General features: G+C 42.7%; 1 protein-coding gene across 1 annotated transcript in view; it reads right to left on the bottom strand.

Annotated features, from left to right (window-relative positions):
- The window catches only part of fto (FTO alpha-ketoglutarate dependent dioxygenase), a 113,716-nt gene that overhangs the window by 62,537 nt on the left and 26,056 nt on the right, over positions 1-25,123 (bottom strand). The window contains exons 5-7 of the mRNA XM_068730185.1: positions 23,661-23,740; positions 23,028-23,171; positions 17,030-17,149 (exon numbers count right to left, since the gene is read on the bottom strand). Of these exons, the coding sequence (XP_068586286.1) occupies positions 17,030-17,149; positions 23,028-23,171; positions 23,661-23,740 (344 nt within the window). The remainder of the gene's footprint in view (positions 1-17,029; positions 17,150-23,027; positions 23,172-23,660; positions 23,741-25,123) is intronic.

Genomic DNA, 25,123 nt, shown 5'->3' with positions numbered 1-25,123 from the left:
AAAAAAAAAAACACAACGTAAGGAAACCTTCATTTCTTCTCCTTTCCCTCTTTTTTTAATCCATTTCTGACAATCTACCTGTCTGTCTTAATTCATGTGAAGATAGGTTTGATTGTCGGTGTGTGTATTTTCAAGGGAAAGGAGTCTGATTTGCAGCAGAGTAATATACTTACTTCCTCCACACCACACAGGACAGGTGTCAAAACATGTGGCGGTGGGTGACTGATTACACCTGACTCGAAGGAGACACCAAAAGATTACAGTGACCAGGAGGAAGCGGGGCCGGCTGTACTCCCTCAGGAAATTGTACTTTTCAGTTTGGATCAAACCCCGTCTTCCTGGGATGAGTGTCAGGGCAAGAAAGTGCCAGAAAGTGCATTCAGACTGTATCACCATCTCAGCTAGTAGACATCACATTTTCAAGCTAGCTGTTTAGCACAGTTCCAGTGTCTCTGATGAGCAAGTGATATGTAGTTGATCTGAAACCTGCTCTGACGTACTTCTGAACTTGCTACAGTACTTCCCAAAGCTGGCCTGGGAACAGAATGAGTAGCAGGAAAAAAGAGAGACAGTGCAGTCGAATGAGCTTATTCTAACAAAATAAAATACAGCCAGTAAAAGCCACATAATTCACAACGATTCAGAGAATTAATACAGCAGCAAACATCTGTATGCAATGTAAAGATAAAGTGGAGTAATGGCTACCTGAGCAGAGGATAAATTCGCTCTCCCTCTCTCTGTGTACTGTAATCCGAAATTTTCTGTGCTTTGTTTACATCGTTGAGGTGGACGCATGCTCATTTTAGTGCATGTGAGTCTCTCTGTTGTGCCCCATTGGCCAGCTAATGGACACCGCTTTGCACTGCACTCATATGGCGGTTAACGTTGAATAAGCGCTGCCAACCCACGCCCGGACGGTTCCCCCATCAGGCTAACAATGTTAGCTCTGTCACTACTTTTGCCATTTTTGTGCTGTTAGCACCGTTAGCTGCTAGCCGCCGGCTCATCAGTGTCCATGTTAAGTGCCGTGTGGAGGCATTCGATATGCTCTGAAATCTGTATTGAGCACCTTTAAACTGAGTCCACCATTTGTACATCAGCACAGCCTATACATTGATGGCCAAAAGCTTTCTGTCCCAACTGACAGTCAGAAGTCTCAAAAATAAACCCCAACGCCGGCCACCTCTTCCATTAAACACGTTAAACACACCGGTGACGACTTCTGCTTTGGGAGAGTGTGCGTACATTAGTGGGAGTGTACGTTAAAGCCTCTCTTTGTGTTTGTTCTCAGCTAGCTTTTGTGAGTATAGGTGTGCCTATGATAATGTGAATGTGTGTTACCAAGCCTCCTACTAATGAAATTTGTGCACGTGTGTTTGCGTGCCAGAGTGTGTGCGCCTATGGTCCTGTGTTTAGAAGACCCAGTGCTGAGAGAGGCCATCAGGTTTAGCCACAGGCTGATCCTGAGGCCATTTAGACACCCCACTGGTTGTTTACTGGTCGAGCCCTGCCTCAGTCAGCCACGGCAAGACCACAGCCCTTTATCTCCGGGCCTGTGTTAGCACTAATCATCCCCCTCTTTCCTTCTATTTACCCCATGATGACAGTAGCTATCCTCAGCCTCCACCTCCCTCAGCCTGATGCTGACCACAGATGTCCCCCTGACCCAGGCCACATCCCGAGGTGAACAAGAGGACAAGGAGGATCTGGTACCTCCATCCCCTGGTCCCCAGATCCCAAACTCAAACCCTGTCTATTGCCCAACAGATAGGCATAAACATTTCCGGCCCAGTGCAGAAGCAGGGTAGGTAAACAAACATGCAGGCAGGCTGAGGTGATATTGTGGTTGAAGGGGAGCCGGAGTGATGATAGGGTTCCAAGCGAAGGCTGGCTGGAGGGCAGCCTGGGGCGGCTCACTAACACCTCGAGCCAGGACTGTATCTTAACACCAACAAGCATCTGTCTATTCCATCACATAACAACGCGTCACTCATTCTACACAGAATAACAGAATGGGAAGATTGTTTGTTGCTACACATGTGCAATATGGTGTACATCCCTTAAAACTTCTCAGAATTGTAGGTCACGCATTAGCTCAAAGGTAGGAGTGTTAAAAAAAGATGCATGCAGAACTGAAGATTTATACTGCATAAAACAGAGCTACTAGCTAGAGGAACTGTTAACACCCCATGAAATGTATTAGCCGACTTCAGACCAGGACTTTCAGGGGACCCAGAGCACTCTTAAGCTCACTGGCACTCTCTTATATAGGAAACTTTTTATATCGGCAGGCTATAAACGCTTCAAAATCTTCAAATTTACCTCCCCTTTTAACTATTTTAACAGACATGGGTGATTTAAACACCAGAATGGACCATCCAAATGATGGGTGGTTACCTAAAAAAGTAGGTGCTAAACGAAATCACCAGTACATTCCCTTTACATTCCCCAGGTTTCGGCTGGGGGCTGGTGTTAATTATCCGCCATGGTGCCACCCCCCCTCCTAAGTGCACCTCTGTCTCTCAGACTGGCAACCTCGGCGCCTGTCTCCCTGTGTAAGTAGACCTGCCTGTCTCTCTGTGTGCCAACAATCATGCCTGAGATCTACGGGACATATATATATATTAGTAATGTGTTGTGTTCACACTGTGTAGTGTGTTGAGAAAGGGACCAATATTAACTCTTTAAACAGCCGAACGCCATGTTGGGTAGACGCTCGCGCTCCGTCGCTCGCTACAGGACATTCAAGAACAGACAAAGAAAGACAGAGATGCCGCAGAGCTCTGGGACATAGTTATTAATAATTTTAGCGACAAACATTACTTTGATCGACTTCACACTTTGCAGGTGTGCTACTCAGGAAGTGAAGTGTCGAGTGTGACATTTTTTGGATGAGTAGCAATACCGGAGGCCAAACAATCAGCCCGTTCCAAACGGGCATGTTTTTGGAACGGGCACTGCACTAGTCGGGCGCTGCACTAGTGCTGATGATTGCCAGAAAGTGGGTTAACTCTTCAGTAGGACGTCGGCCTGGTCACCAGGAAGAGGACTCAGAGCGCTGCTGGTTTTGATTTTAGACAGACTAACACCTGTGATTTTGGGAAACACATCCAAGACGGAAAACCTGACCCGAGCGATAACATGAGGTTTGTAAAATTAAATTACTTTTTCTAATACCTTAGTTCTGCCTTTTATTGTAATTCCTCCTTAACTTCCTCTTGCTCACCAAAATGGCTCAGAAAATCAGCAAGGTATCTCGAGCTTTACGGTTCAACCCTTTTCTCCAGATCGTCAGACACTCCACTGACTTCTGCCACAGTTTAAGCTCAGCTGCTCTGACATCTGATTTCATAGGCCTTAGGAGTCGGAGTTTGGCAGACTCCATTTCCCTCTCCCCTCTAATACATGAAACCAATATCACTTTGACCGCTGGTGGAAAAAGGCATCAGGCACCTTGCTCGGGGTAATGGATAGCTTCTGCTCTCTGATATAAACAACTTGGGAGCTGTGATTCTGCCAGGTCCAGTTCTAGTCTGGACAAGGGATCTGTGTGTTTTTGCTGCATGCCACTGTCGAGTTACTTTGCTCTTGGGGGGGGGACTCTCCACCGGTGGAAAAATTATATTAGCCCAGGAAGAAATAAGCCCAGACCACATTCACTTTTCTGTGACATCACACTTGAAGTCATAAAAAGTGTGTGTGTGTGTGTGTGTGTGTGTGTGAGTGTGTGTGAATATTTTCCTGCCGTCTGCCTGCTGTCACATGATTACAGATGGTTCAAAATTGAGGCATATCTGAAATTAAATTTGTTCAGTTTCCATTACGTAAGATTGGTTGATAAACACACAGGTGTGTGTGTGTGTGTGTGTGTGTGTGTGTGTGTGTGTGTGTGTGTGTGTGTGTGTGTCTGCGTGTGTGTAGGGGCAGAGTGAAGGGTGTGAACATTGCTGGTCAGGGTTGTCTTCCAGACTTTGAAGCCTCACAACCTTTCATATTATCAAAGAGTAAAGAAAATGAGGAAAGCCAGTTCTATAAAAATGTTCTCTCAAAGATGATTCTAGTCTTTTCTTTGTATGAGCGTGCGTTTGTCTTTTGATTTATCTGTGCAACTTTGAGCAGTTCTCACAACCGAAACTTGCAGAACACTGACTTTCAAAAAGGTTTGTTGCACTAGCAACTTCCTCCAAATAGATAATTATAACATTTTAAAAAGCAGTCAGTGTCCACTTTATACAGTACAGTCGAGTGCAATCATATATTACTGTTCTGATATAATGTCTACTTTTATGCTATTAATGTTCACTTTTTGTTGACCCTCTCAAAGAGGTGTAAATAAATCAAATGTTTTAGCATTGAGGTCACAGTGACGGTGTTGTACTGGATTAGATTATAGGAGTTAATGAATGATACATTGAACTATGACCTCAATAATAAAGATATCATTTAATTTACACATTTCGGACGATGCCACCAGAAACTGAGCATTAAGAACTTCGTACAGATAGTTGTTAAGGCAGCACTGTTGTATTGGATTGCATTAGATTGCACAGGTTTACCTAAAAGGTGGCCACTGAGTATGCATACTCATAAGTACTCGCCGTTGGTAATGAGTGTTGACCAATCCCTAAAATCCAGATTTTGTCATTTCTGAAAAGATCTCTAAAAATACTTTATTCAAAGTCAATTCGGATGTTTCTACTCTAAAACAACGTATTTCAAATTCATTCGAGGGGCATCTAAAGTTCCCTAATTTTACTCTGTGCGTGTTAATGTGTTTTCGCAATCTCCGTGGTGATAGAAACCAAGACCCTTCTGTCAGAGTGACCCTTGCAAGGCCACGGGCACCATCAATTATGTCAGCTAGTAAAATGGGCTTTGCTACACACAGCAGATTATATGGAGTGTAAAACATTAGAAAAATGTGTCTGAAACACCAGAGCAGCATGTTTGAAGTGACAATGGGTTGGGGTAGGGGGGGGGGGAAGGAGACACTCCCAAAAAGGAACGACCCCTGACAAGTGATTTTGTTTGAAGGCATTGTAACACACTCAAGTGGGCAGGGAGGCTTTCTATGGCCCCAACGGCACTCCATCTTCTGGGCAGAATACAGGCGGGATGGAAGGACATATGCTTTCCACGGGGTCAAATGAAGCAGAACTCACAGGCTTTTGTGGTGCTCCCTTTTGGTGGCAAGAAGAAAAGGCAAATCTGTTGTTGGGTTGTAGTCCAACTGGCCCACAAATATCGCATAAAAATTCACCGGCCTGTTCCTTGCGAGGCTTTTGTCTCTTCCTCATGATAAGAGGAGTGTGGCTCCAGTTGGCCTTAATGGCTAAACCACATAGTTCTAAGCCTGAATGAGCTGTCCAGCAGGCTAGGACAGGACACACACACACACACACACACACACTTGTGCAAACTCCTCACTGGCCTGGCAAGAATGCGTCATCCATCCATCACAAGAAGGCTTTGAGAGGCGCTTTGACTAATTCAGGACAATGAAGACAGAGCTGGACAGAGATGTTTGCGATGAGCGTGACACTCAAGCACCTTCTGCTCTGTTAAAACCCTCTTACTCTCTTTCACTATATGAAAGCTGAGTCTAGATTCTAGCTAGATAGCAGATTGTGATCAGCACCTCACTCTCCTGCCAGTAAAAAGCTTTTTGCTGACTGGGGCCAAAGCCAGCCTTTTCTAAGCCCTGGAGTTACAGTGTAACACACACTGCCCCATACTTCAGGTCTTGAAAAATGCTAAACCAATAAAAAAGGGTTTCCATTCATCTAGACACGCTCGCATACAGGTTGTTTTGGGAGGTTTTTTTTGTAACTAATGTCTGCAGGGGCTGAAATGTGCCACTAACAAAGTTTTGATTGACTACAAGAAGTCTGAAGCGTAGTGATTCTTACATTTTTGCATTTGGCTAAAAATGGCGGAGCAAAACTAAACAGGCCCTCTCATATGTCTAGTCTGACATCAATTGTGAATTACCGATTGAGTACAGTCTAAAGTAGAACAGATTAGGATCTGCAGGTTGCCTACCATAAACATACTTTAAGAACAGTATCAGCAGTATCAGCCATATACAAACCTTGGTTTTATGAAGAAATGTGGATTTTCATGAGATGAGCCAACATTGTTTAAGGGACAGTTCACCCCAAAATCCCCCAAAAAAAATTATTTTTCCTCTTAGCGGTAGTGCTTTTTATCAGTCTAGATGAAAACTGCTCACAACAAGTTCTGTGTGTTATCTTGAGTAACCAGGTCATGATTGCTGGAAACAGACACTGCTGTTCAGTTTCTCCAATGTTGTTGTTTTGCATTTTGAGCACCTCAAAACGAGGTGGCCATTTAGGTCCATAATATTGGAAAAAATATGCATTTTTGATTTTGAGGGGGACTGTCCCTTTAATATCAGTTTCGTTTGTTTGTGATATTATTCTGGATTCCAATGCTGTGCTCAATTTAAAACTTGCATCATTCTATCCTAACTCCTAGTATTGATAATTCAAAGCACTATACATTATGTGACAAAAAAACAGAAGTGTGTTTAATCAGCTGCTTCCCTACAGCTCAGTTGTGTTTAGACTGGCAGCTTTGTTGCCTTAAACAATTCTCTCCACACTCTGCGGCCGTACAGTAATAGACAATGGCACACACCATGAAGCAGTTACATATAACTGGATTATGGACTCACATACTCTATAAGACGCTGTCTACTTCAATCTAGCTAAGAAGTCACAGACACACTAGTTTCTTTTCTTTTTTACGTTTAATGCTGTATGTTCAACACAAACCTTACATGCTTTAAAAACACTCCACTGTGGAGTATATTGATCTAATTAATTAAAAGACATTAAAAGTGAATACATGACATCATGTCGCTAATTATCGCAATGAATCAAAAATCTATATTACTTTTAATCTCGGCATCATGAAGCTGTCAAGTTCAAACTATTTTTCATGACATTTATGTCATCATTTGTATTCCAGGTTTAATCTTTCCACAAAATAGACACTAATTATAATGCCGGCTCTTGCTATAAGTGTTGAAACTCTTGATCAGTATTTTAACAAAGCCCCTAAGGACTTGTCAATCAATATGTACTTTGAAATGCATTATCACTCTAAAAAAGACAAAAAAAGACAAGACTTACTTCTTATTTCAATTCACAGTACTGAAAGGAAGCAAACTGGCCGCAGGGAAGAAAGGAAAATATATTTAAAGGAAGTCATTCTCCTCAAAATCAGCAGCAGCAATGTTGAGTGTGCATATGTATGCACCAACACTGATGTGGTCCTTTCAATGTAAAGTATTTATTTCAAAACTTTTGAACCTATGATGCCAAACTGGCTATCTGCTGCTTACCTCTTCTGCTTCTAGGGGTGGAACAATATACTGGTAATGACGATAACCATGATAATCAAAAAGGAAATATTGATAACATGTTAATAATATACATGATAATATTGTGTAAATATACTAGCACCCCTAAAATCATTTTGTATATACAGTCATGGCTACTGACTCTCTCTCCAGCTTTCTACACTCATATTTTGAGTATAATTCATTTGCCCCCAAAAAAAGATAACAAAGTTTAAGATAAATTTGACTGAAAGCAATATTTTTCAAATGTTCTATAGATATTGCGATAATACCGTCATCTTGAATTTTATTTGAACACAATAATCTTGGATTAATAATCTCCTCATTAATAGAAAAAGGATTATGTTAGAGTTACTAAAGTGTTTTTAAATACACCTGTTCTTCCACACATTTCCACAGTACACTGTCCCGCACTGTTGTGTTATTTGTGTATGTGTGAGTGCTTCCCACCAAGGGAGGCTGATGAGAGCAGCTAAAGGGTGTTTATGAGACTCTTAGCCGGGAGAGGATGCCGCCCTGCAGCTCTCGCCCAAATAAAAGAGCCATTTATTACATCCAACATGACCCTCTCATTACACACAAATAGGAATTAATGAGCGCTATATCGGGCGCTCCCAGCGGAGCAAGGCGGGGCCCGCTAAAGGACTAGCGTTAATTACATTGTCCTACATCTCACCCATTTAACACCACCCATCAGATCGCTCTATCTGCGCGGGGAGGATATGAGCGTGGAAGAGATTCACTACCTGGAAGGTTGGCCGCTCTCCGCTGCTCCACTGTGGTAGAGCTCAAAAATGAGTTAGATGTTTGTGTCTCCTTGTTGTCTCCTACTGCAATCTGATATTGTATGTGCATGTGACGGCCTGGGTGTGCGTGTCATCAGTTTTACCCATCATTCCCTTTGAAAATGGGAGCTACGTATTTGAATAATCAGCCAGGTTTCAAACAAGTCCAGTGGAAACAGTTATTAAGTTAAGTTACTACCCAAACAATCCGTAGTGAAAGTCAATTAGTCAACTTCTTGGTTCAACTCTGAAATACCATAAATCTGTGGTTGTACATGCTCACAGTGGATTATGACGCACTCTTTGGAAGAGTGCGCTTCTTGTTTTAAAAGTAATTTAAACACCTAGAGTGACATATTTAAGGGATTTGCCAAAACATTAACATTTCAATAGTGCTCTATTGTAAAAGTGTAGCTACCAGTGTTGGGATCTCAGCAATGAAACTCACGAGTAAAAACATAACTGATAGGATTGATGGTCAAAACTGCAAAAACAGACCTTGGGTTGTTAAAAAAAAGAAGAAAAAAAGGGATTTTCCTTTCAGCCTTCACATGGGAGAGAATCTGCTTCACCAGAAAACACACATCTCAGGTTTGATCTCTGTTGGGTTACCCTCTTTACACGGTACATGCCATGTTTTGAAAGGTGACAGACAACCAAAAAAAACAAAGCATGAAACTTCCCAGAATGCTCCCAGGATTTGTACTTCCTCCTGACTGTGCTCACATCCCCTTAAAGCATCTACAGCATCAGCTTTTCGTCTCTTTCTCGCAGCTGCCTGATCCCAACTTAAGTCTTTAACTTTATCTCTCTTTTCCTTTCACCTCTGCAAACGCCACAGTCCATGCCTTCTTTGTCTCCCTGTTCCACCTCCCGAACATCCTCCACCTCCTCCGCAATGATAGAATCATCGTCAACAATGTTTTCCTATATTTCTTCCTTTTCTTTGCATTTCTTCAAGCGACTCACATAATTTAGCATCAGGATCACTCCATTCTCTGCACTCACTATTCACAGAAGGCTTCATGTACTGTGTGTGTGTGTGTGTGTGTGTGTGTGTGTGTGTGTGTGTGTGTGTGTGTGTGTGTGTGTGTGTAGCTGCTCCAGTGATGCTGAAGAATTAGCAAGGTGCCGAGGTATTAAGTGGTAAGTATTTCGCTGTGCGAGATGCAACACTCAAACAAAAAGCTGATTAAGGATTACATTCTCACATCACATTGGAGACCTTATGCCTACAGCTTCCTCAAAGATGAAACTTTTGTTCGTTTGTATTTTTTGCTTATTTTGTGTAAACATTTTTTTTTTTTTTTTTTAACTCTTGAGATTTATGACCTCACCTTTGTGTAATTATGCCAGAAAATTGGTTGTATTTATCCTCTCTGTTAGAACCAAAAGAAGGTATGTTCTATTTTTGTCCCTAATTAGATTTTGGAGTTTTTTTATTGTTCACTTTGAGGCGCTATAGTTGGGGTGGGCTGTTTTCATTTTCATTATTGTGTTTTAACTTATTGTTTTGCTTTGTGTGGGAGATCCTCTGAGACTGTGACTGTGATTAGGGGCTGTACAAATAAATGAAAAATGAATTTGAGGTGACATGCAGATAAACAATAGTAAGGGTATCAACAGGACCTGATGAGGAACCAGATTCAGCTTTGAATGGTTTTACTTAATATGAGTTCAGAGTAAGAAGGCTCTACTTTTGCTCTCTCTGGCTTATAGAGCTCAGCATCACATCAAAACGTGTGTATTACTATCTCAGAATATGATAAATATTGACAAGTAATGTGACAAGATCTGGCCATGTATTCAATAAGATCAATATTCCACTGAAACGGCATAAAATGAACAAGATTTCAAGTTATTTTCTTTGCCTTTAGTGACAAATCAGTGTGTTTTCTTGTGTCTGTGGTAATTTGTTTTACTCCACTACTTTGACACGATTGCCTGCGTGAGTAAACAATCACACCTGGATCAAAGTACTGGGATAATCATATATCAAGAGTCGGTTAGTGGTAATGTCTCTAGTCAGCTATAAGCGGGGCGGGCTTTGCTATGAGATGCTCTGAAATCTCTCTTTCATCTTTTTTTATACGTTCTCCTCCATCAAGGCATCAACACACAAACACACACACTCCTTCCTTGCATCTCTATCTCTGTTGGTATGACACAGGAAAAAGCCGGGCCCTGCAGCCAACCCCGCCGTCCGCACTGAATGCGATTAAGCTGAGCAGTGATTAATCTGGGCTGCCCCATAATTCCTCTTTACCACTTTAATGGATGTTATCTCCCCTCCTCTGAAGGCTTATCTTGCTGATCGGGGCCAAGGATGAAGTGAGGGAGAGGAAGAGGAGGGGGTGGCTATGAGTGGAGGGGGGAGAGCATTCAAACTAAATCCATACAGAGGTAAGTAAATGAATAAGTCAGTAAATAAGTAAGTAAATAAATAAATGCAAGGGATTGAGGAAGCTGCTAAGCGGATAAGGCAGATCAGTCTCTGTAAAGTGCTCATTTGTTTTCTAAGAAGACGAGACGAGCCGCCTTCAAAGCCTGCTGATACAGTAAAAACACTGTCAACATCACAATTCACAGGCAAACAAAATAAATTATCCAAACCACTGTCAATAAAATTCCCCACCCCCTCATTGTAGAGAAGACAGAATACTGTAGCTGACAGTTACACGTAAAAAGACAAATGTGGGAGTTTTCGGTGAGCTCACTTTCTTTCTTACAGTGACGTAAAACAATGGCCTTGTTACATTTGCAGTTGCCACCCTGCAAACTAAAGTCAAGGTTGGCTATTCCAAGTTTAGTCATCACAGCCCTGAAACAACAAGTTTGTCCGGGTCTATTGTGGGAATGAAAATGTCACAACTCACCCCACCTTAGCTTACAGCACAATCAGCTGCATCGTGTTATTGAAAAGCAATGACACCCATATGAGCAATTATGATGGGCAACCGGGTGTGACTCTTTGTGCACATTTGAATAGGCCACTTCTATTCTACTATGCAAAGTAGTAGAACAAAAAAATATATATTGTAATAATGCAATATAGATTTATAATAAATCCAGGAAAGGATATTTAAAAAAAAAAAAATTCAACTGCAGCAATACTCCCCATTTTAAACTTATTTTTAACTCTCCTACATGGACACCACTGTGCATGCTAGTAAGTGTGTTAGCTGCTATATCTGTCCCAGTGTTTGTGTCCTTTCATGTCTGTGTCCATCTATATAAATAAATGCATACGTGAGACGCCAGCTGAGAAGTGATGGGGTTAAATCTGCTCGTAGCTCTTTTTTCCCCGGCTTCGGCTTACAGCGATGTTGCAGTGAGATTCTGTCATAGACAAACCTCTGTGGGATTCCATTCACTACTAGTGTACATCTTTAGGTACAAAGCTGCGAGCTGCATTGGCTCCAGGTAACATAAACGCTCCCTTCAAGCCACTGCGTATCTGCCCATGAAAATTCTCTAAAGGGGTTTAAGCATTTACGCAGAACACTATCAGGCAGTGCCGAAAATTCAGCTTACCCTGTTGAATAGGGACTTCAAAGAGAATTGCAAATACCTTTGCACCGCTACATTTTCTCCCCTCTCTCTTCCTCGCTCTCTCTCTCTCTGTCTCTTCCTGCTTCTTTTCATTTTATATTTCCAAACACAAGCTGCTGCGTGATGTAAAATGTATTATCAGCCGTATATTTCCTCTTTAAATGAATAATAACAATAATCTTTGAGTAATTTCTTTTTTATACAGCCCCGTCTAAATAGGGCAAAGCAAGCAAGCTAATATTGAGCCGCGGGTAAACAAGGCCATGCAATAATGAGTGTGTGGATTAGGCCTCTAGTCTATGTTGTGCGATAAGGAAAAACAGCTGCTACTATCCAGGTAACGGCACGTATTGACTGTCAATGAAGGATAAACTACCGTGCAGCTGCACAGTTACCTTTTTCATTCGCAATGTGGACACACTGCACACACATATAAAGACACGCATACTGCATATGTGCGTTAGAACCACAAAGAATTGGTATATAATAAATGTATAAGCCCATTTCCCAAGTAAAGAGCTTAAAATGCAAAACAATATGATGCATAAACACAGTGTGATTTAATGTAAGAGATAATAAATGGCTTCATAATGAGCAATATAAATGGTCTTTAAACAGTTTACTGCTTAGTTCACACTTGTAATGAATCTGGGTTCCATGTGTGCATATAAAGTGGGTGTAAAACTCTGCCCGACTGTGCAAGTAAAATGGCGAGCGAAAAGAGAAAAATGACTGCTGGTAAACATCTGCAACACGATTCAGCTGCGGCCTCTGGCTTACGGAATACGCTGCCTTCTTCCCGCGGCAGGACCAGCACGGCAAGCTCTCCAAATAATGCATTACAAAAAATTGCTCCCTGAAATTATTTACGGTGAAACGCACTACAGAAACCATAACATTTATAATGTTTTACAAAGCCATCAAATAAGTGGAGAGGGGATTAATTGCCCCGGCCCGACCTTAAAATAATTATTTTGAGCGGTGCAACTCTAAACTCCAATGAAATTGATACACTTTGATAATTAGATTCTTGGCACTGACCCGCTGAAGTCAATAAAGGTTATTAAGGCCAATTGCTGTCTAAACGCATTACGGGCAGGGTAAACTGTCCATCGGAGGCCCCTGCTACTCCAGCGCCAATATGATAATCCATTCTCCGTCCTGGGGGTTTCTTCCCCAGCGCCTGTGTCTCCACTCTGCCATACAAAACCAGATTGGATTCGCTTAACCTTTCCAGGACTTTGATCAAATGAGCTCACACAGCAATAACATTTACATTGACCCCCCCCACCCCTCCTCCCCAACACACACACACACACACACACACACACACACACACACACACACACCCCTCTCTCCTCCCCCCCTCTGTGTCTCTCCCTGCAGCTCACTGGCCTCCCTCCCCGACCACTCCTCAGCACCGACCCTCCACGCACTAGGTCAATAACCTAATCAGCTATCGATGGCGACCGGGCCAGGCTGCGTATTATTGCAGAGCAAGCCTCCTCAGCAGCCCAGATTGTTTCCGAAGACAGTTATTAAAGTGAGGGGAGAAGATGATATGGTCACTAAGCGCATCCCTGCACATTCACCCACACGTGCACGCAACACAAAAGTCAGCCTCTATTGCAAATCGGAGGAGGTAAATTGTGTCACACAATGAGAAAAAAAAAAGAAGAGAAAGAGTGTACAGCATATGTATGTCTGTGTGTGTGACCAAACCGTCTGAAAACAGGGAGTGACAGGCTGGGTGCATGGAGTAGAGGAAGACATGGCCCCGATACCACTTCCTGTTTTGTACATCTTGAAGTATACAAATGTATTCAACTGAGTGGATCCCATTTATTATGAAAGTAGATTAATTTCCTTGAAGTGTGTTGAAAAGATTTCCATCTACAAGGCTCGTTCTCCTGTCAAATGAGGGAGAAAGTGTGAGAAAGAGACAGAGCTGTGGCGAGATAGCGGGAGCGAGAGAGGGAGAAAAACAAGGGAAAGAAAGAACATAAAGAGAGAGAGAGGGAGAGAGAGGGAGAGAGAGGGAGACGGAGTGCACTGAAATCTCTTTGCTTCCGCGGTGGCTTTTGAAGTTGTGAGATGAGCAGCCACAGAAGTCAGGAAAGTGACAAATTAGGGAAAAAGCTGTACTGTGCGAGCAGAGCTGCTAAATCAATTAAAGTCATGCCAAGTGCATACATTAACATCAATGGCACACACATACACACACAAACACACACACGCACAGGACAGGGAAAAAAAAAAAAAGGGGGGAGATGTGCTCATGGGCTCGTCGCTGTCGCTTCTCCCCCACAGTGAAAAGAGGAAAGATTAAAAAAAAAAAAATGCCACACCGGTATTTAATATATTCTGCATAAAGCCAAGACTCTCTGTCTATTGTCAGTCAGACGGAAGCTATTCATTGTTGCTAGTTTTAGAAAATGTCACTATTGTATGATGTCCATGATAGTGGAGTCCTGAGGGGACGCAAAGCTGCAAGCGAGGCAGGTCAAAACAGACTTTAGCACCCTGGATCACAAGGGAATGTAAAACCTTTAAGTTAATGTCCTTTTTCTCCAGAAACAACCTTTACCGTATATACACTTAACAGCTCACACACACACACAAAACACAAAACACATTTGCTGTACATTCCCACATACCTCCACATGAAGTTTATTCAGCAGCGCGTCTCTTTGTTTCTATCAAGAAACCACATGAATTCATGAGGTACCAAAAAGAGACGAGCAAGCAAGTGGACTTTTTTTTATTTTTATTTTTTTTGGTTCTTTATTTATTTATTTATGTATTTTATCAGAATGTCATTCAAATAGAAGGATAAGCATTTGCATGACAACGGGCTGAGGAGCAGAGAGGGAGCCCCAGGGAGAGACAGTATCCATAAACAGGAGCTAGTCCCCCCCATATTGCAATATTCTTCATACAGACTAACAAACGCATACATAGCCCAGCGCATCCCACAACACTGTGTGCTAAATATGACAATAAAGAGAGGGAGGTTGGCTGTTTGTATTGCTATTTTAGCAGGATAAAACAATAGCCTGTTTTATTGCTACAGCACAGAGTATAAAACAACACGGTGTCAATTTATAAACCCTATTTAAAGAGACATATATTTGTTATTTTAAAATACCCATGGTGATGTCGGATTTGACAAAAATAATGCTGTATTAAAATAAACTGCAGGCAAGAACAGAAAAATTCTAAATAAATAAATGGCAAACAGCATCTGCACCCAGTAGGTCACTCGCGTTTCACTAAATTACACTCTACTGTCAATTGCCAGCTTCCAAATGTAAAATATATGCAATAAAGGAATGTAGGGGGAACCCACATAATCTAAATAACTCAAAGTAATTTAGAGGAATGCGTTTTAATCTTACTGCCGAAAAGCCACAGCTATCAAAACCTCTAAAAGGAAAATCTATAAGTCACATCTATAGAGTGCTTTTCATCAGCATATCAGAGGTCGATGCATGTATGTAAATATTGCTTGCGAGAGCAATAATGTTGTCTTTCATCACAATAGTGAGTGATTACATTTCTGCACTCACCAGTGTATTATTTTTGCGAATGTTCAACATGCGTCTCCGCAGAAGATATTCTTGGTTTTGTGTGATTTGACACGTGATTAAACTGTGAAATTACGAATGTAGTTATGAACACAAATCAGAGTAACTTGAGATGTTAAAAAATATTTTTAAAAACATATACTTTTCAAATATATATTCATATTTATTTTTCCTTTTTTTCTTTTTACTGTCACGCATTTTATTTGCTGTATTGTACATTTCTACGGCACGTCAGAAATCCACATGAGTGACACACACGCAAACACACACAGTGGATATGGTTTTCTTTTCCAATAAAGAGCGGCTGAGACAGCAACAAAGAGAGAGAGAGACAGTGAGAAAGACCTCACATTTCACTGATGCCCTTTTCTAAATACAGGTCCAAATCACACACTTCATCTGGGCCCGGAGGTGGAGCTCTAGATGAGTTTAGCCCCTGTCTACTAACCCCTCCACCCACCCACCCACCCACCCTCTGCCAGGCTGTTCGACTAAGTGAGAGAGAGGGAAGTGCAGGAGAGAGACTATGGCTGGAGACGAACAGCGTCGGCAGCAGTACAGTTCTCCTCCAGCTCCTGCCTTTATCCCCGCCTGAGCATTAGATGTGATTACTGCTCAGCGCTCGACACTGACAGAGACAGAGAGCTCCCACAGACAGCAGGAGAGGGTGAGAGACATAAAGAGACACGGAGAAGGAGAAAGAGAGAGAGAGAGAGAGAGAGAGAGAGAGAGAGCGAGAGAGAGAGAGAGAGAGACGGAGCAGAGAGGAAAAGAGGAGCGCAGCTCTTTCGCTCCCGTCGCTGCTGCTGCAGCTACAGTGATACAAGAGTGCCCCCTGCTGCTTCCGCTGTCTGGGTATTAAACACACGCACATACATGAACACACACACTCTTTGAAATCTAGCTATGAGAGACAGACTGCAAAGAACCTGCAGGGAGGGTGAGAAAGCGAGACCAAGCATGTTTATGTGTGATTTTGTGTGCTGTGTGTTTGTGCGCGTGTGTATGCGTCACATTTGTATTGTACAGCGCTGTGACTAAGGTAACTTAATTATGAGTCTGACATTACTAAGTGATTCCTTTACAGTGGTGTCTAACTAATAGCTGCGTGCCCACGTTCCTCTCTAATAAAACTTCTGTGAAGCTGCAATTTAACACATGACACATCCTTAATAATGCAGCATGGTGAGAAGTTAGACAATCCATCATGTAATTTTAACACACCCTCTCGTGTGAAGAACATTATTGGACAGCAGATCACTTATGTAGTTTGTATAAGAGGCACAAGCGCAGGCATGTTGAGCATTTAGAAAGCTGAAAACCCTTATTATGAAATGACAGAGTGCCTACACTGGAACTGCTCATATTTTGGGGCAATGGTAAAAAAGTTGTATTATTATATTTCTTTTCTTTTCTTTTCTACTTCATGTTATTTTATTATTATTATTATTATTATCAAACTGATTTTGTATATCAAAAAAATCTATTTTATGCAATGTATTTCCTTTCATTTATTTTCTAAAACAGGAATGGAATCACTGTCAAATCTAGGACTGAGGATAGTGTGTATGTCACTAAAGAAACAGCCTGTCTATTAAAAAGGAAACGCATTTAGTTTAGCCACTAAAGGGTTAGTAAAGTGATGAAAACGAGTTCAGTAAACTACCGAGGTGGAGAGACCAGACATTGAGACCAGCAGTGTGTCTGAGCGGCCTTACCATCGACTCCATGAGCTTCCAGTCCTTCTCCAGCTGCTCCATCGGTCCGCTCCACCAGCTGCAGAAGCGGGCGAAGCGCTGGCCCTGAAACCAGTACTGCCGCAGCCACTCAAACTCCACCTGCAGAGACACACACACACACACACACACACACACACACACACACACACACACACACACATGCAAACAAGATTTAAAAAAGACGGTTCAGACCAATTTTCCCATGGCTTTAAGTAAACTAAATGACTAAAGAGTATTGTCACTGCTCCTCAGTTAAAACATTAAACATTACAGCATAATATTTAAATGAATGTAGAGAATAAACATTTTTATATATTACTGTAAATTGTGAAATATTCATGTGAAACAAACTTTCATATGGTACTGTATAATATCATCCATGTCTACAAACAAATACATTGAGAATTGCTTTATTTTGCATTTTTAGCACCAATTTATTCCAAAAAGGTAGAACTAATGTAAAGTAAAAAAAATATAATAAAATATTTCAGTGTTCACCTTTATACTTTCATGTACAATATTGGCATTGTTCTGTCTCAGTCAATTTCGATTTGTAATAACACAATAAAAAATAATTTATTTTATAGAAACTGCAATAAAAAATATTTTTAAATGTCATATTGTTTTTTATTCATTTTTTTTCGAGCAAGAGGAAAATCTATTTGTCTTTTTAAATATATTAATTTCAAATATAAGTATATACAATATTTTTTTGAATTGCATGAGTCACAAATTGTCCGAAAGCAAACAGGACAAACGTTGGTCATCTCTCACAAACACCCACAAACACCCAGACAAACAGACACACAGTGCATCACAAAAATAACATGAATACGTCTGTTCACACACACCTTCCAGTCAGCACACCTGAAAAACTCCGCCCTCCTCCTCCTCTCCTCGTTCTCCTCCCTCCTTCCCCACTCCCTCGCTCCGTCTGGAGATGACAGTCTCGGCTGCCTCTCCTCTCCTCCGCTGGGAGTGTTTTTGTTTCCTGCTCTTTTGAAGTGCTGATTTAATCCTCGCAAGGATGCTTCACGTAGCCAGGTGTAGCCTATCTATTTCTAAGTGTGTCGTTCCTTGTGCGTTTGTGTGTTTGTACCTGTATGTGCCGCAGTACGTTGGCGCCCTTGTGTGTATCTGTCTACATAGGTTCTGTGAGTGGCTTTGTTAACGTCTCTGCATACAATTGCCAATGTGAGTGTCAAAGATTGCCCCAATTGCCGCCAACGTAAACGCGAGACGCTGTGAGTTGCCCTCCCCCAAAACGTCCTACAAAGCATCATCCACCCAAAACAATGCACGCTCCATTTCAGTTTGACGCCGACAACTGTACAACACAAAAAGTCGTCGCGTATAAAGGAGTCGCATATCAAATGGGACAGAGAGAGCTATTGTTCCTTTACTGAAAACTATTTAGTTCATTGTTCTTTGAACAGAGCATTATCCAATGTGAACAACAGACCTGTTTTAGAGCTGCAAACTCGTAAATAGTAGCAACAAGGTTTAAGCGGGTAAGTTCTACCCAAAAAGTCTCCATTCTAATATGTTTTTGTTAACCAGTCATCCACTTTCATCCAATACTGTCTCTAACAAATTATACTCATATATAACTAATGCACTACAAGTTTTGGAGGACTATAAAAAGATAGCACGTCTTGGTTTTGAGTTCTTGGTTAAGTATTGAACAGTTGCTGTCAATGGCTTGAAACATGAGATGGAGCGTGAACACCGGTCTGTATTGTTGATGTTAAGTGCTTAGCACGGCACCCACCCTCACATCCCGAGAGCCTTTTGCTGCAGTGCAAGGAAGTGAAAAAATCGGAACAAAAGATGGAGTCATGCCCTGCGAGCAAGCATAGTCCGGGTAGCAGGAAGTTTTGTCCCCCAATATATTTGCCAATGCAATTAAATCATGTGTATGGGCATAACATGTGGCAGAAAGGTTTGTCTCCTAGTTATAGTGGTCGAAGAGCTTCGGAACTTTGAATCTTTGGAAAGTGACTTGTGGCCACTTTTTAGTGGTCATAGTGCAGTGCTATTAAACAAGTCACCTACTGTCCCGCACCCCAACCAAGTTAATACAAAGGGCACAAATGATTTGCACAAACAACTTGAGTGAGGTCTGCCTTCGGTAGAAACTGTGCACAGAATCATCCTGCCATTTGCTTCCAGAAGGCTCTGATCACAGCGGGGATGACATGCAAGGACTGGGGCATGTCAGGAAGAATACACAGCCAGTGGCACTGCTCAGCAGCCTCTCACTCACTCCATACAACCCGCCCTTCAAAGAAATGTCATCCTTTATGGTCCCCTCACCACCCTCCAAATCCACTCCCCTTCGATCACTACAGCTCAAACACACAACAAAGCCGCAGAGCGCCGATATCGGACGTCCTTTTTCTCTGTGTCAGTCCCTCCTTCCATCTCTCTGATTGTCTGCCTGTCCTTTAGTGAGAAGAAACCTACCTGTGTCTCTCCACTTTGAGCTGACATGGCTGCCTGTCCCCCACTGCGCAGGCCAGTGGCAGCCACAAAGCTGGCCATCTGAAGCCACTGACGAGTGCTAGCTATGTGGCATTTGGAGTCCGGCCACCCAGCTGAGAGTTACCAAGAGGGGAACTCGGACTAAATGCCACCTATCCAGGCAGACAGATCGAAGGTGTGTGCCAAAGAGAGAGTGGTTGTTAGGGCTAGTTTTTCTCTGAGACGGCGTGGGGGAGCGAGAGGGGAGCTAGTGGCTCCCCTGCGGCAGTGGCTGTCATCTCTCCAGGTGATGGACACACTAACTACACATTAGCCCCACATTAGTCGACTGGCCGCCCACCATGGCAAGTCTGGAGTTAAAGCAAAGCAGCCCCCTTTTTTCCCATTTAATGAGCCACGTTTTTTATTTTTTCCAACACCTTCACGGTATTCCCTGAGCGGGTCCAATCAATTTCCATTGCCGTGGCCCTGAGGTGGGAGCTGATGAGAGTTGGTTCGATCCCACTCTGCCGTCCTCTGTTTACCTTTCCAGGCCTCCTCACACATCATCCAGGAGAGCTGGTACCCCCCCCCCCCCCCATCTCTCTGTGAGCAACCAGGCACACAATTTACACTCATCACACACTTGCCAGTGGTCATACACAAGCTAGGTTACACTGTACATGCACAGATTACCTTTCTATTTCTTTCTACATCCATAAAATAGTAGGAGATTCCATTTTTTTTTGTAGAAGTGGTATTTCTGTCAGCTGCCACTGGAGTAGAGCTCCTTCATATCACATATGTGACTTATGCCATTCAATTACAGATAAATCAACTATAGTAACTAAAGGTTAACAAAATAAGAACCTTTGGCCTGATCATGACTTCACCGAGCTCAGAGAGTGTGAAACGCATTCACTTTGAGAATATTGTATCCCTTGTGATCTTCAAAGAAAGACAAAACAATAAACCTTTAATTAAAATGAACAGGTAAAATGTCTCACATTAATTAAAAACAGCATTAAATGAAACTGGTAGATACAACGAACTGCACAGATCTGCTGGCGAAAATGTGTTTTGAGAGGTGATTTATACGATTACAATGATATTGCCAGCATAGGGCCCTGAGGACAGGTGTTTCAAAGCCAGGCAAATACCGTAGCGCCTGGGGAGACGTTGTGGCCTGAAAACAGGACATTGGAAGGTCACGCACACCTGCTTCCACACAGTTTACTTTCTGCCAGAACATGTGGCAAAACCTTGTCCCTCCCTTCAATATTTACCGTGGGGGGACTAGCATCATTAGAGGGGGTCCCTCAGGGCACTCTGTCACACACCCACCTGGGAAGTGACACAGTGGCTTTAAATGAGACAAGACGTTTGCATCTGGGATTAGCATTTCAAAGCCAAACATGCACACGGGGGCCGTGTGGCGATGCTATGTTAGACTACCCCCCCCGCCACCTAAGACAGGAGGAAAGATTAAAACGAGACAGTGAGAGGGACCACGCTTAACAAACAGGTGGGAACTTCAGTTTTCTTCATTTCTGTCTCTGTCTCCCATCAACCCTTACTTCAACTCAACATCCCGCCCCATCCCTGAACAACTCATACTCAGATGGCAGACGCTCTGCTTCATCATCGTCAGACCCGCCCACGTCTTCTGACAAGTGTCAACCTCCACCCCCACTGAGATGCACAATATATCCGTGGCATGTCAAACGGTGCTAGCTTTCTATTTAGCGCTTTTAAGGAAAGGCCCATAAGGCACTGCACGGGTCAGGCTGCCTGCGCGTTTCAGGCTTGTTCGCTCCTCGGTCGTCCATGTCAAACACGACCAGCGCAATATGCACCCGCCAAGCACCAAAGTGGGCCGCCATCATAAATAACCGCACCAACAATACATCATTTAAGTGGGTGTTCTGCTCTCGTGGGCAACTCCAAACAAATGGCCACATCTATCATTGTGAGTGCCAGGTAGGGTAGGGTTGAGCCCCCGAGAGCACCCCCCCTTACTTAAACATTCACACATACATACACACACACACACCTGCTCTGTTATAAATAGCATCCTGGTTTCCTGAATAAACCTGCTTTGCCCTCATGGTGGGGGCCTATGCTTGCTAATCCTGTGGCGCTATGCGGCAAACTAGCAGGTGTTGCTAGCTCAACTAGCGCAGCGCTCCTCCTGACACAGACAGCCCTATTGTTTGGCAGCGCTGAATAATTAATATTGTCTACAACCTTTAAACAACCTTACGTCAGACTCATCTGTCATGGCGCCCCGCTGAGGAGCCTGGGTGCTAGCGTCAGCTAGGATGCGCGCTTTGAGCCCAGGGGTGTAAAGGGGGAGAGGTGAAGTGCTATATTAACTGTTGGCCTGCGGCAAGCTAGCACGAGGGGGCTGGTGGCTCCGCAGGCGGCCCCTCGTGTTCCTCTTTTTTTGACCTCGCTCTATCCCTCTATACCCCAAAGCCACCATCACTCCTTGTGTGTGAAGAGAGGTTAGCGAGGGGAGCGGGGCATGACTCCATCTTTAGATAACATATGGAGAGGCTGCTGCCTCACAATCCATCACCAGGCCAGGACAAATGAGAACAACCTGGATTTCATATCTGAGGCTTTTCCCTGGGTAGAAACAATCAGGTAAGAAGGTAGAAAGCTGGCGAGCTCGCATTTTGCCGTTTACAGTGTTTTAACCTGCTACCAGTGGACTGCCAGTATGGTCTGTAAGTCCCATGATGCAGAGGATATGCAAAGGACTATTCAAACCAGGATTAAGAGCTCCTGGATTTTAGAGCAGCTCAATTAATTTGACTATAATTTTCCATACTCTCTGCACGGTTTCAATTAACAAAATGTTGTTAGTGTATTTGTTGAAATGCTGTGTTGGCTGTCAAGTAGATTATTCTACAAAAGCACAAATACATATGTTTGATCAAATACATTATTCCTCCATATTATTAAGAATCTAAATTCTCTATATTCCATGGTCATTTTCTAATATCTTCCCCTCTTCCTTTTGATTCTGTCCCGATAAAATCCTGTCATGTTTGCAGATGGTTGTTTGCCATCTTTGCCCTCCTTGGAGCGCCAGATGATCGCGGACTACAGCATCAGAAGAATTCAGATAGCATCAGGCAGGTTCACAGAGAAATGTGTTCAAACTTTCAAAGACTGGCACGCTATTGTCTAAACTTTATTGGCACATGTTCTGTTGTCCAATGTGGCAAGCCTGACTCCAAGCAAGCCAAACTAATTTCAAATATATTTCAAAAGCTGTTTGATTCAGACCCGCTGCAAAAGTAGTAATAAGGGCAACAACAGGATTCTACAAGTCAAAAATGAACACCAATACAAACTCAACAGTCACAATACAAATACACGTTAACAGTTGAAATTATGCAAAAATCACAGACACGTGTGCAATCATGCAAAACAGACACACACAGAAACGCACAGAAACACACACATGCGGATGCGCATGTGAACACACACACCATGTCCCCACCTCATTGTGAATCTCCTCACAGTGCTGTAGCGTTGTCGGCAGCAGGGCCAGCAGGCTGTGGGAGCCTGTCTCTGGGTCAGTGTGCAGGTTGGACAGGGCCTCTTGACACCGCGACTGGATGTAGGTCAGGGTCCCACTGGAACACTGGTAGGAGAGGGACAAACCCAGTGTTGTACAAATAACTGCCATGCAGGGTTTAGCTAGGGCCTGTCAATCAAAATGCGATCCAAAACTTAAGTTTAAGTGTGTGTGTGTGTATGTTTGTTTTTGACATACACACATAGTCTATTCAATTCAACATATGCTATGTAGTTCAAATGCCTTTCATTTATTGGTTGTATTTCTCAGTCAAGGGTGTCAGTAGATGTTTAGGACAAAGGTTATCTATTTTAAGCTTTCATTCTTTTCACCCAATAGAGATCATATAATACTTTAATTATAATGAAAACATGATTTTTTTTTTTTTTTACCAAACACAGTGTTTAAGTCTCTCATTATGTGCAGTCTTTCCCTAATATAGCGTCTTAGTGCCAGCAGCAGCCCATACTGAAATCAAAGGGCACCGTTTGCTCGCAATACAGCATTTTCACAACAGATTCAAAACGCTGCATTTTCCCTTTTAGGCCCATTCACCTCGGCCACTCTGTGAGTGGAGCTGAAGCGTGCGGTCTCTCCAGCCAGGACACAGTGCTGGTGGGTACTGTTCAGGTCATCTGGTGAAAACACGGAAGAGAAATCTATCAGAACATGCCGACGATCATCAAACAGAGCAGCGAAGAATAGTTCACAGACCCCCAATAACTTCATGATGAAACAGCAGAATGGAACAAGAGTTGAGATTTCTTATTTTGATTGTGTGTTTTTAATTAATTATAATGAAAAGACAGGAACTGATGACAACAGGAAAAACAGATGAAAAGCAGGGCATGAAGCAACATGACGACTAAATCATCTTGTACACTCAGACAGATTGCGCTTGGTCCAGCAACGAATCAAATAGAATGAGCAGCATTGTACTATAATTTTAATTACCAAACAAAACCAGATCGTGCTCAATCTGTCAAGATGGAAGAGCCATACCAACAAACATTTGTCCAATATCACAGAAGCTTTACAAAGAGGCCTTACTGCTGTTTCCTGTGTATCCCTCCATGTGTTTCTTTGTGTGTATAGATGTTTCTCAGCTCTGCCATTATTTGCCTCATACCAATAATTAATTTAGCCATGACAGAGCTGTCATTCACAGCACATGTGCATATTTACACCCGCCTTGAGCAAGAGTACACTGGCTAATGCCTTTGATTTGAAAGTCAAACAGCCAAATGCTTTGGGAGGAAGATATTATTGTTTGGTGGGAGAGAAAAAAAGATGGTGACAAACAAAACAACTTGCCGGTGTTTTCTTCACCCTGATGAGATTGTGAGGGATTAGGTCTCTGGGCAGAATTACTCTGCGTCTTTAAAACTGTTTATATCCAATAACAAATTATCTCCATCAATCTGCTCTTTTCTTGGCGCGTCTGATGCGTCAGTGGGATCAGGAGGGAGTAGAGGCAAACTCGATAACTGTAATAAATATTTATCTTTCTTTCAACCCCTGCGCCTGCTGCCACTTGTCCTCCTTTTCCAGGAAGCAGGCTTTTAAATATATTGGGTCAACTCTTTTCTCCAGTCCCCCTGTGCATTGGGAGCTGGAAATCTGATTATTGAACAGGCCCGGTGTCAAGACTTGCATTGTTCTTTTTTAACCACTGAAATTCCATTTGGGTGGAAATGATGGTGATTCAATTTGCCTCCAGCAGCTCAGACATTAGCAGTTCAAAGGGGCCACCCGGCGACAAATGGTGCTGAAAAGACATTACGGTGTCTGCGGTTATACAACGTTGTAGTTTTCTTTTAATACCACTAACTATCTATCATATGGTGTATGTCGCTAAAACACTGGTACAATATATTGGCACACATGGTCTAGCGGTGGGTGCTCTGTCTGAGTGGAAGTATGTGTGTTTGAAACCAGATTGGGGGGGGGGGGGGGGGGGGCGTTTATCCTTCCTCCAATAAGCAGAGGACTGTGTGTGAGTTTGTGCAAATTTATAG

Source organism: Cebidichthys violaceus, unplaced genomic scaffold (genome assembly GCF_023349555.1).
Source record: "Cebidichthys violaceus isolate CVI_PGR_0920_01 unplaced genomic scaffold, fCebVio1.0.p SCAF_5, whole genome shotgun sequence".
Lineage (NCBI taxonomy): Eukaryota > Metazoa > Chordata > Actinopteri > Perciformes > Stichaeidae > Cebidichthys > Cebidichthys violaceus.
This window is presented reverse-complemented; position numbering and strand designations above follow the sequence as displayed.